The 13,262-nt window shown below is 30.2% G+C and overlaps 1 protein-coding gene and 1 non-coding gene across 3 annotated transcripts; both read right to left on the bottom strand.

The window, feature by feature from the left end:
- Positions 1-3,061: 3,061 nt before the first annotated feature.
- On the bottom strand, positions 3,062-3,133 carry TRNAC-GCA (transfer RNA cysteine (anticodon GCA)). Its single transcript has one exon. It is a non-coding gene; the product is annotated as a tRNA-Cys (tRNA).
- A 973-nt stretch (positions 3,134-4,106) lies between these two features.
- LOC105138321 (actin-depolymerizing factor 2-like) lies at positions 4,107-11,777 on the bottom strand. Of its 2 annotated transcripts, none has more exons than XM_011044373.1 (3): positions 11,634-11,777; positions 4,702-4,967; positions 4,107-4,596 (listed from the first exon to the last, which is right to left on the bottom strand). In XM_011044373.1, exons 1-3 carry the CDS (start codon positions 11,634-11,636, stop codon positions 4,446-4,448), a joined length of 420 nt encoding a protein of 139 aa, XP_011042675.1. In that variant the 5' UTR covers positions 11,637-11,777; the 3' UTR covers positions 4,107-4,445. The 2 variants fall into 2 exon arrangements, with proteins under 2 accessions (XP_011042675.1, XP_011042674.1); XM_011044372.1 differs by lacking the exon at positions 11,634-11,777 and adding an exon at positions 5,650-5,846.
- Between the last annotated feature and the right edge of the window lie 1,485 nt (positions 11,778-13,262).

Genomic DNA, 13,262 nt, shown 5'->3' with positions numbered 1-13,262 from the left:
GTCACTTCTTCTAAAAGAGTTTCTCAATCACCATCTCTTAACTTTTAAATTAAAGTCTTTATGATAGTTACCAAATGCATAACATTTAAAATGTCTTGAGATTTTTGTTGCAACGCATGGTAAAGCACATCAATAATTCTCATAATATTCTTCATTACATGTAAGATAAATGCAAAATCAAATGACATTAACAACTTAAATAAAAAAACCACATCACCATATAGAGAATAAGTAAATCTATCTAAAGTAGTGTTTTCAAGAGTCAAGCAAGTTGCCCCATATATTTTTATCAAACTGCAAATTAATTTGACATACAAACTCCATCTATTATCTCCAGATCATTGCAAACCACCTATTTGATTGACTTTTTTACTCATTTCAATCTCATTAATATTGACTAAACTTTCAATTTTAATTGCTTGGAAAGCCCGTAATTCATTATATGCTTGCAAGAAGTATTAACAATGTTAACAATAAAAATCAAATTCTAAAAGAAAGTATGAACATCAGATATTTCTCTAGCTGCAGTATTAAGAGTCAATTATAATTGATGAGCTAAGCAATGTACGTAATATGTATAAAGGCAATCATTAATGAATAAAGCTTGCAAACTATTCTACTCTTCACGCATATTACTAGCACCATCATACCATTGGCCCCTAATATTTTGAACATCAAGATTATGATGAGATAAAACAAAGAAAATCTCTTCCTTAAAAGTTAAAATAGTTGTATCTTTGACATAAACTATATCCAAAAATTATTCTCATATAAATCCATTTCTATCAACAAATTTAATAACAAGGGTCATTTGCTCTCTTCTGGATTCATCTTGAGTTTCATCAATAATTAAACAAAATCTTGCATCACCAATCTCATGATAAATTGAAGAATGAACATTTCTGGCAAAGACATAATTTATTTTTTTTTAGTTTAATGTGAGGTGTATTTAATATTTTGTGGAGCATTACCCAAAACAAAAGTACCTACTTGTTTATTGTATGGTGCTAAAAGTTCCACCATTTTAAGAAATTACTTTGGTTTTTTTTTTTTATTTAGAATGTTTACCATGCCTTCTAAAAGCATATGTATGAAATGTGAGTCAATGAATAATATCTATTAAAGCTTTAAAACGCAATTGATTATTTAGAATTTCTTGAGTAGTTTGCCTCTTAACTACCTTTTTCAATATAACATGACTTATCTTTCAAATTTTCCAAGCACCTGGTAGTAAATTTATAAACTAAATTTGAACATTTTCTCATATGATTCAAAAAAACACATCATTCCTCATTATTAACTTTCTTCCAACAAATGAATCATTTAACAATAAATGTTTTGATCCTGGCTTTCTAGATAGCTAACTTAGAAATAGATAGAAACGAAAACAAAATATAGTATATTTCTCTGAATATTCAAGCCATGGATAACTTTTGAACCAATAAGACTAAAATCGACAGGGATGTTTTTCATCAGTCAACTAATATTCAGACATCAAAGGATGATATGGCCCCAAATTAATGTATGCCTTTTAAATTTCATCTAGTTGATTAATCAGGTATTTCTAAATTTGAGGGTGATTGTTTAGATCTCAAATTCAATTAGCAATATTGATTCTAGCAGGAGGTTGCTCACTAATCAATACAAGTTCTTCGTAAACTAAAGTACATTGGGGCTACTCAACTATAACTTCAACATTACACATCAGAGTCAGTTCACTAGACAGTGAGTTATCAATATTTTTTTTCTAAAAAAAAACATTTTTTCTTATTTTGTTTATGGTTCAACCTAAAATCAAAACGCTATAAATTTTTATTGTTTTCTATTTTAAAAATGAAGACAAATGACAATGTGTTGAAACAATAATTAGAACCGAAAATAAATTTTTACATGTAAACCACATATATAAAAGCAAAATTAACATATTAAAAAAAACTGATATATAAAAGCAAATCTGACATAAAAATGGGATTATTGCTTCCTAAAGAAAAAAACTTACATTAAATCAAAGTTGGATATGCACTCTTCAAAGAATTCAATTTAGCTAGAAGGATTATGTCTAATTGTTTATTGGATCCGGTGTCGTATAAGGGAAAAAATTAGTAATTTTGGTGGCTCTCTAGAAACAAAACATAAAAAAATTCAAATATAATTAAAACAAACCTATAAAATATATCCAATTAATTAGAAAAAAAAACATTCATTATAACAAGAATTTAAAAAAATAAATAAAACTAGAAGCTAGGGGAAAAGTAAAAAAGACAAAATTATAAAAAAAAAAAAAAAACTTTATAAAACTCTGAACAAATATCTCAAAACAAAATAAAAATAGATTTTAAATTTGAATAATCAATTACCTTGTTTTGATGAAAAATGAATTACTTAATGGCTTTCCACTTCTTCATTTATATTTTTATTTTTATTTTTTACTTTTTTGTGTTAGGGCTCTGAGGAGACTATACCAATACAAGAGGAGAGTTACAGCCTCCTATTATATTCAAAAACCTTAACTTGGTATCAGTGTTCCACTATAACAACAACTTTTATGGATCCAAATCAATCTATGCTCTTCCCTTCTTCTATCATATCTGATGCGCGCTTTGCACATATTCCAAACAAAGAAATCATAGTTGAACTATCATTAAAAAATAAAATTGTTAAGCCAATAAATATATTTAATCGTTATGGATTAAAAAAATGGTAAATTTATAAATTACATTAAAGGTAAAATATTTTTTATATTTTATTTTATCCACTATAATCAAATATAATACAAAAAATGATTTTATCTTATACAGCATTAGCATGACCACCGAATACAGTTACATCTTCATCTCATCTTCTATCATATTTTCCTCTTATCCCTTTGAAAATAGTAATCAAACATTATTCTGTATCTAAATATCAACATGCTGCTGAAACAATTCTGAGCGATGAGGTAAAATTACTTTTTGTTTACATTAATTATATTTAAATAAATTCAGTGCATGGTAAGGGAAAATACTATACTGTTTTCAAGAAAGCCTGTCACAATAATTTATAATAAAATAAATACATAAAAAGGGCCCAACCGGGTTCGAACCGGTGACCTATTGATCTGCAGTCAATTGCTCTACCACTGAGCTATGGACCCGTGTGCTCATCATTCGACATAAATGTGGATATATATATATACATACACACATAAATTTCATAACGACGTCAACAGTCATATACTCATGCGAGTGTGACGTCGTTTACGCTAAAGGAAAATGGAGGAGAGCATAAGGAAGTGTCTTGAAGGCTCCTTTAGACTGTATTTTTTAAATTGCCTGTTGTAACTAGCACTGATTCTCGGTGCAAGCTTTTATTTTCTTGAAATTATTTAGTTCCAATCATTTCCATGTTTTTGCGATCAATTAATGTGCCACTTTGATTTGTTTTTTGTTTGAATTTTTCGCAGCAATCATGTTGTAGAGAATCGATATTCAGATATGATATTTGCTATTACAAAATTAAATTGGAGTTATAAGAAATGGGCTAGCAACATTCTCTGCTTGAAAGATTTTTATAAGCGTTATTTTCCATTTTTAATCTACTGTTTCTCACGACCTTGAATCATAACACTGGTCTGGAAAATTGATAATTAAACTGATTTCCAAATGGCGTTTTTTCATTTGTTGTTGGTGTATGAAACCAAGGGATAGAAATTTGAAATTTCTCACCTGGGAAGCCGTCAACAAGTAGAATAGATAGAAGTAGCAGATAATTTTTCATGGAAGTGTATTTTCTCAGAATCTTCCTCTTTTGAAGGTAAGAAAGAGGATGCTGATATGATTCAGCCGTCAACAAGTGCATTTTATGATCAGGGAACCAGTGTTTTCAGCACAAACAACAACAGCGACGCCAGAATACTTGTAAATTTAAACTTATCAGGATGCTGATGCCGCCACCAGGAGAAAAGAACCAACGCTCCAGCAATTATTCTCGTATAAAATAATTTAGAAACAATCAGTTGCACGCATATGGGAAAAGAAATTATTATAGAAGGCAGACTAGCTTTTCGTTAGCAAGTCCATGTATAAAATGAATTATCCACACCAACACTTCAATGACAATGCCAAGACTGGAAATAGAACAGGGTTGTAAGAACAAATCTAAGAAAGAGTCAAACATCCATTTGCAGAGTTGTAGAAACAAATCCTGGTTTCTCTACCATCATATGATGATACACCATAGATTGCAAACATAGCTATAAGGAAACACACATCCCATAAGTTCATTACATGACGGATCATAGGAATAGAACCAGAATCACCAAATCGGTTCTAGAAGAGGACTGAAGGGTAAAACTCAAACAAACAAACCAATCTCATAATTCAGTCGGCTTCATTGCCACAAGCCATAAGCATTTCGCTCAGATGTAGAGTGCATCAAACTCCACCGCGAAATTGGGAGACTTGTATTTAGCTGGCACGGCTTCTAATGACATCGAGACCCATTTCAGTTGGATCAGTTGCCTGCAACTCTACCTGAATACCATCTAGTTCTCTCTTGAACCTGTCCTTAGAACTAGCATAAATCATGTTGCTTCTCACCCTTGATGTGTCGGGAGACCTTTGTAAACCACAAAGAAAATTATGAGAGTCAGTTAAAAGTGAGAGCCCAAAAACAATAAAAGCGCAAGCACACACAAATATAAACAATGTTAGATTTCATTACCATGCAATGAAGAAAATTCTGCTCTTCTGGACATTCTCTGCAGTCACAAAATCAAAATCATAAACAGCAAAGCGACACTCATCAGCAGGGAGGCTTGCAGTAAAATCTTCATAGCTTTGGGCAGGCTCACCAAGCTTCTCCACAATAACCTGCTTCTGCTTTTCCTCAATCTTATAAACTATGAAGCGGTAAGTTCTTTTAGCCTTCAGCTCCAAAAATTTCAGCTTGCAGTCATCATGCACTGCCATACCAGATGCTGCGTTGGCCTGTACACAGAAAGAGATACACATCACACGGTGAGATGGGGAAACAAAGAATGGAAGCGCTCACTTAGGTGAGCGATTCCTGAACGTTCCTAAAAAGCAAAGACCCTCTATTATCATCTCTTTGATTCTTTCTTTATTAACCCAGTAGGCGAGATCGATACCACACAAGCTTCTAAATTAACAGAACTAATTAATTAGTTAATGTACCAAGACATAATAATATTCAAAGTTACGACATTAGTCTATCAAATCTTGCAAATACTGATAAAGGGACCACATTGATTGCAAAAAGATTTCAAATTTTGAAGTTTTAGTACATTAGTAATGAACCGAACCATACCCTAATCCTCACATCTCACAGCCAACAAAAAACAAAAAACAAAAAACAATTTACAAATCAAGATGAGACAAAAATCAGCAACTATTTATTTATGAATTCAACATCACGCTTACTTACAGAAAATACACGAGACACGATGGGTCAAAATTAAGAGCATCAACTAGTACGAAGTAGCATAAGATCTATCATTTTTAACCATGTAGTAGTAGTGGAAGCACAACGACAAAAGAAATTAGAGATAAAATCTCAGATCTAAAGCATCATCGGTCTTCAGTCGTCACTTAAAAACAGACAAAGAATAATAGAGATCAAAACATGTAAAGTAATAAAAAATACACTCACCATGATTTTGCTTCTTATAGGGATCAGAGGCAACAATAACAAGGCAAGGAAAACACCAGATTCACAGAGACAGAGACACAGTTTATAGGGTTTTGCTTTCTTCGATTCAACACAAGCTTTTACTTTTTGAGAGATAATGGAGGTTCTCCCCTATGTATCTCTCCCTCTTGCTGGTTTCTTTTTCTTTATTTCTCAGTAAATGGAATTCAGAATTGAAAATTTTATTAAATTATAATTTGGTTCTTATATTTTTAATATATAAACAATGTAGTTCTTATATGCTTGCAAATAATTAACTACTCCCTCTACTTTTTATACCTTTTTTCTTATAACTTGGTGCCGTTGTTTATTTTCATCGGTGAAATGTAGAGTTGGCACTGATCTTTCTGTTATTTTCTTTTCTTCATGGTTATTAATTAATTATTTTTTAACCTAGACAAATTAAATTATTTGTTTTAGAAACATACAGGGACTAGATTATAATTTACTCATTTTACGTCTTACTAATAAATTTAGGAGTTAATATAACTTAGTCCCCATACTAGAACTAATTAATTTATATAGCATCAGAATTCAGAAATAATACAATAGTTATCTGATCGGAATATAATTAGATTGAGACTATAAGGATGAGATCTAAAATCTATGAAAAGATGAGGATCGATCAATCATTGTTGATAATATTAAGGGACTAAGCTATAATTAAGTAATAACTTTGGGATATTTCTGGTGGCTCCATTAATTTATATTCCTCTGATGCAAGTAAATCGATAACATGATGCTCCAGCGCCACAACAAGGATAAAGTATGCATAACCAATGACAACCAGACACTTGTTATTTCTTTTTGAAAATTAATTAATATTTGGTATTCAGACACTTGTTATTTCTTTTTGAAAATTAACTAATATGTGGTATTCCTATTATAGTTGTTTTTTAAAAATATTTTTTATTTAGAAATATATTAAAATAATATTTTTAAAATTTTTTAAAATTTATTTCTAATACAACCTATCAAAAAACATTAAAATATTAAAATATTAAAATTATTTTTTTAATATATAGCAAGTCACGTTACCAAACTCAACTCATCTTTTTAACTCTAACCTTATTTGTTTTTAGTGTTAAAAGTACTTTTAAAAAAATTAAAAAAAAAATTTCTTTACTTTAAATGAAATTTCTTTTGTGTTTTAAAATTATTTTAATGTATTGATATTAAAAATATTTTTTAAAAAAAATATTATTTTAATATATTTTTAAATAAAAAAATATTTTAAAAAAAATTATTATCACAAAATCAACAAAATCAATCAAGTTACGATGCTTTCGATGAGCCGAAGGTTTTTTTGAGAAGAAAGCTCTTGTTATGGCTGGGCCGAGCCATTAAACTTTCTTTAATATTTTTCTTTTTAATGTGAATTTTGGATGTTTCAAAAAATATAAAAAAAATTACACGTTAAGAGTATTTTCAAATCAGTTTATATATAATTAAGATTTTTTTCAAAATTATATAAAATGTAATCTTATATTGATTTGATGTATTTAAAAGAATTTAATAATTTTTTTAAATGTTGACCAATTTTAATATAGAAAATTAAATAATAAAGGAACTTCCTTAATCATTAATAATTTAAATTTTTTTTAAAAAAAAGATAATATTAGAATAATAAATAAGAGGAGAAATTTTCTTATCTTGTCAGAAGAATATCATCACATAATTATCTATGATTGTTCATATCACACATAATTATCTATGATTGTTCATATCTCTAGTAGAACTACTTGATTAACGTAAAGGGAAGTGGGGTAAATGACCATACTAGTGAAAGGATTCCTCTTTGGATAATAGGTACTATACCTCGTATTATTGTGATCAGTTTAATAGGTATTTTCTTTTATAACTTCTATTTCAGTTTAAGTTTATCCTATAGTAATATGATGAATTGAGTTGTAGACATGAAAATGTAAAAACTCAACAACATCCTTGTTGAATCAGATAGAAAAAAAAAAAGGGTGTTGCTGAGTTTTTAATAATTATAATATTTTATTTGTATAAATGACAAAATAAATTCTATTTTATGAATTATATTCTTCTGATATTTTAAATATTTCAAAAAATTCCATTATACTTTTTTCTGGGTGGTGCCTGTAAAAAAGTAACTTCATTGATTGATTCAGAATATTTTTTCTCGGTAATATCTTATCTATCAATACTATTAGAAGAAAGAAGAAATTGCTAAATTTTCTTTTTCTAGATGACATATATATATATATATATTTCTTTTTTTTTTTGTCGATCCAATATGAAGTTCTATTTGCTCAAAAAATTTTCCTTTCTTTAAAGAATAGAAATCTTTAATGAATGGTATAAAGAATCATTATTATTTCGACACAAGTAAAGGGGGGTGGAAAAATCCTTTACATGTGAAGAATAAAAAGACAAATAGAAGAATATCTCTGTAACATTTTGTTTCCCTCATTTAACATTTTCTTTTCCGTTTAGTTATTTTATGTTTAGTATCAATATTTAATCGAATTTAATTTTATTAGAATAGAAAAAAAGTTATGAATACTAAATTTATGAATAGTGATATAATTGCATTACTCTAATTTAGATTAGATAAGAGGGAATAAAGTCAAATAGTCTTCTTACCAATATATATACTAAATATAGAAATGTGGTATAAGTAATTCCTCTAATTTGGTATTAAAACAATACAAACAAAAGCAAAACAAAAGTCTTTTCGCAATTTTTTTATTATACGGAATTTCTAACAAAAATTTTCTGTTTTTTAAGAAATCAAGAAAAGATAAGAACTTAATGTTGATAAATTTATAATCTAGAAATTTATTTTGGATAATTAAACTTTCTTAAATTATTTATTTTTAAGAACTAAAAAGATTTATGCTAAAATAACAGATGCCAAGAAGAACAAAAGGCCTTGTACATGTAATAGGTCTTAAAGCACTATTTTTGCGTCTCCCTAACTAAATCCGCCTATATTAAAATTACTTGTTAATGGTTGATTGAGTTTGATGGATTCGCCTTATGAAACAAGAAATTCTGATCCCGGAGAATACTATCGATTACTTGACGCGCCAGAGGGCCATATAGAATCTATAACTCATATATTTAACAGAAACAATGTCAGAGACTGCATAAAAATGGGCCTGGGTCGAGGTAATGGTAGGGTAAGAGCTGCTAGTTCATTGCAGTGCTACCTTGATTAATAAATTGATTTCCAGTTAATATTATGTTTTACGGTGGATGTTAATTTTAAAAAAACTCTCGTTTACTCTCCATTTTATAATAATTTTTCAGAAATAACTACCCCCTTCATTATCATTGTTGACTATTTTTGCAGAAAAACCACAATTTAAAAAAAAAACACAAATTATTCATTAATTGATGTTGACTTTGAACCAGTATCTAGAAACACTCCTTAAATTTCTTTTAATGCACAAGATTGATATAGGGAGTGCATTTTTAAGATCAGCTATAGAGGGATCCAGGTTTTTTTCTTAAAAAAAAAAGTTTTGATTCTAGGAGGTTATTCCTTTTCTACCTCTATATTTGCTAATTCTTGTATTATATAATTATAAAGGACAGAAATTTGGTATATATAAAACTTAAAACTTTCAAAATGACTAAATAAAATAGAACAACTAAAATTGTGAAAGGCCAATTGGCTAGGATTAAAGAAGAGCAAGACTTCTGATGCAAACATGAGGAAGTGTCAAAGCATTCATTTTCGAATTGTATAAAACAAATCCAGGTTTTATCTACCATCAGATGATGATACACCAGAGATTGTAAGCACAGCTATAAAGAAACACATCGCAGAGGTTCATTACAAGATCGATCATAAAAGCATAATCAAAGACACTGGTTTGGTTCCAGAAGAGGACTCTAAGATAAAACTCAAACAAACAAACCAGTATCATAATCCAGTCAGGTTCACCGCCACAAGCTATGAACATCCCGCTTATATGTAGAGTGCATAGAACCCTCCACCGTGAAAATGGTATACTTGTATTTAGCTGGCACGGCTTCTAATGACATCGAGACCCATTTCAGTTGGATCAGTTGCCTGCAACTCTACCTGAATACCATCTAGTTCTCTCTTGAACCTGTCCTTAGAACTAGCATAAATCATCTTGCTTCTCACCCTTGATGTGTCGGGACACCTTTGTAAGCCACACAGAAAATTATGAGCGTCCGTTAAAAGTGAGAGCCCAAAAACAATAAACGCACATGTGTGTGTGTGCGCATATAAACAATGTTAGATTTCACTACCATGCAATGAAGAAGATTCTGCTCTTTTGGACATTCTCTTCAGTCACAAAATCAAAATCATAAACAGCATAGCGACACTCATCAGCAGGGAGGCTTGCAGTAAAATCTTCATAGCTTTGGGCAGGCTCGCCAAGCTTTTCCACAATAACCTGCTTTTGCTCTTCCTCGATCTTGTAAACTATGAAGCGGTAAGTTCTTTTAGCCTTGAGCTCCAAAAACTTCAGCTTGCATTCATCATGCACTGCCATACCAGATGCTGCATTGGCCTGTACATTGAAAGAGATATAATATATGGTAAGACAGAGAAGCGATGAAACCACTCATGACATGTTTTAACAAGAACCTCTCTTATTATTTGATTGATCCATACTTTATTAACATGATAAGCTTAGGGGTGGAGAAACAACATAAACAGCAGAGCTTCTACATTTATGGTATTAATTAATGCAAAATGGATAACAAATTGCTACACATAATATCCAAAGTTGTGACATCGGTCATCAAAGTTTTTAAGAGAATAGAAAGAAAGAAGTTACAGACTGGAAATCTTAAACATTCAAGAAGATTGAAAGATAACAGCACCACATTGACCAGGATTTTTAAAATTTATGAACACGCTGGACCGACCTTTATTGAAAAGCACACATTTTCTCCCTACCAACACATTACGGATTCAGTAATGGACCATGCATCTTCTCACAGCCATTCCACTCACATAAATGACTGGAACAAACATCCTATCCTATGAGGCAAAGTAGAAGGCATTCAGACGATAAGGATAAAATCACTGAAGGCATTAGGTTTCTAAGAAAGCTGAACACTTTAACTCTGTTTGTTATCAAGAAATAGAGAACAGAAAAAAGAAGTGAAGTTGCAGCACATAGGATTTTGTGGCAATTCGTAACCTACTAGTTGATGTTTGACAAGACTAAGTAAAAAAACAAAGCCACTTTGTAAAAAACAAACACTTAACCGGGGCGTTTGCCAAGGGAAAAATAGATTTTTATTATTATTATTATTATTATTTTTACATAAAAATGAGACAGATGTATATAGCTAAGTGAAGCTCTAGCAATATTAGCAAAATGTTAATAATAAATTAAGATTAAAAAAAAAATAAGGGATCAAAATCAGCCATTTTAGACTACAATTGTACAGACAAGGATTCCATTAAGAACAAAAAAAAGAAAAAAAAAAAGAGTTTCAGATAAAAGATGGTATCATGTCTGAATCATCATCTTGGAACCAAACTAAGATATAAAGCAGAATAAGCCGAATACCCTAATCTAACTTGTTCTCGCCATGTTAATGGTTTTTCCAGTTTCCAATCCATGTACGTACTATTTTCCACTCGATTGCGCGCTAACAAGAATTTTGCAGGATCGTGGGCTATAATTCCTCATTCGTTGTTGGTAAGCAAAGACAAGATGGAATTTGATGCAAATAGCACCCGACATATATAGATCAAATTAAAAAAACAAATCAAGATCAATGGATCAGACATTAAAAAAAAAAAATCAAGTCTCCAAACCAGAAGATATTAAGTCGAAAGATCTGAGAATCAAAATAAAGTAAGGTAAAATCAGATCTATAAAATTTAACTTGATCGCCTGTAGTTGCAAATCATAGATCAAAACCAAGAATTTGTTCGATGCAATAAAGTAAAGAGTGAGAAAGAAGAGACTGACCATGGTTATAGGAGGAACGGAGGTTGTCTACGAATGAGTTGGATAAATATCGCACACGGAAATATAGAGAGAGATTTATAGAGGGAGAGAGAAAGAGAGGGGAGGGAGTTGGGGTTTGCTCAAATTGTGAGCTAAATAGAGAACAGGGTGGCGTGCCCAATTTTTTATTTTTTTTTCCGATAAGAATTCAAAATAGGTAAGCGGTAGCGTTGTTTTTCAAATATATTTATTTAAATAATATTTTTCAAAACTTATTTTTAATATTAATATATTCCAAAAATAAAAATAAAAAATGAAATTTTTTAAAAACTCCTATTAAAACACCCCGTAATTATCGTCATGATTGTGCTCATGCATGACAACAGGACATCGTACCGACATCCAATTATTATTATTAGACACATGATGTCTTCGTGAAAATGATATTTTACGAAAAGAAAGTTATTATGTAAATTTAGCCTTTTAAATAATGTATAAATTAAACCAATAAATACATTAATTATATATACACACACATATATTATAGATAGATATATAAATAAAAAAATATATGTAATTTTCTTTTTCCGTCTTCATCTCTGCGTGCATTTTCCCATGCTACCAATACTATCAAATTATTCTGTGTTGATGCATGCAGGCTTTCTTATATGACACCAACGAAGCTGTTTAAAGTGATGATATTGTAATTAGTTAGACTTGAATTTATTTTTTAGAGATTATGAATTTAAGTTTTATAAATTTTAAGGTTGTTGAAGATTTATATAGTTATTAATTTTAGAATTTATAGAATTAATTAAAATATAAATAAGCTAACCGGAATATTTATATTAATAAAAAAAACTGTGTTCTTGTAATTTTCTATATCTTTATGGAAATTGTATAGCCTTTCTATATATGTTTTTAGCAGGGAAAATTATGCTTGATCGAGTCGATGGTGAATCCAAGGGCTACGGCTTTGTGCAGTCCTCTTATGAAGCTGCAGCCAGAACGGGTATGAAAGAAATGGATGGTCAGGCATGATCCCTTTAATTATCATGTTTAATAACTATTATCCTGCTTGTTTAATGTTTTGTTCCACGGTCCATTCCAGTTTGCTGGATGACAGAAATATCCGTGTACCTTATGTTCGAGTCCTTGGTTGCTCATATGATGGTCACTGAAAGTTTACATGGTCGTTAACTTCAGGGCCCGTGGGATTAGTCGTGGTACACGCAAGCTAACCCGGACACCTACGTTAATCTAAAAAAAAATATCCGTGTACATTATGCACATAAGGGGTGACGAGGAGGCGCGTGTGTTGCGTTCGATCCGTTTCATAGAATGCAAATTATTTTTATATTTTTTTATTAAGGTAAATATTTGAATTAGTTTATATATATCTTAATTAATTTTAATTTTATAAATTTTAAAATTAATAATTATATAAATTTTTAATAATTTTAAAATCTATAATACTCAAGCTATAACCTTGTGTCTGGGTCAAGGTATTAGAGCAGTACTACTGGTGTTTGTTTAGGCCATGTTTGTTTCTCGGAAAATAGTTTCCGGGAAACCACTTTTTAAATTTTTCTGTGTTTGTTTGCTATTAGAAAAGTTGGTCAACGAAAAACATTTTTCGGTCAACGGAAA

The sequence above is a fragment of the Populus euphratica genome, unplaced genomic scaffold (assembly GCF_000495115.2).
Source record: "Populus euphratica unplaced genomic scaffold, PopEup_1.0 scaffold88.1, whole genome shotgun sequence".
Taxonomy (NCBI): Eukaryota; Viridiplantae; Streptophyta; class Magnoliopsida; order Malpighiales; family Salicaceae; genus Populus; species Populus euphratica.
The sequence above is the reverse complement of the archived record's forward strand: the minus strand, read 5'-3'. Positions and strand labels throughout refer to the sequence as shown.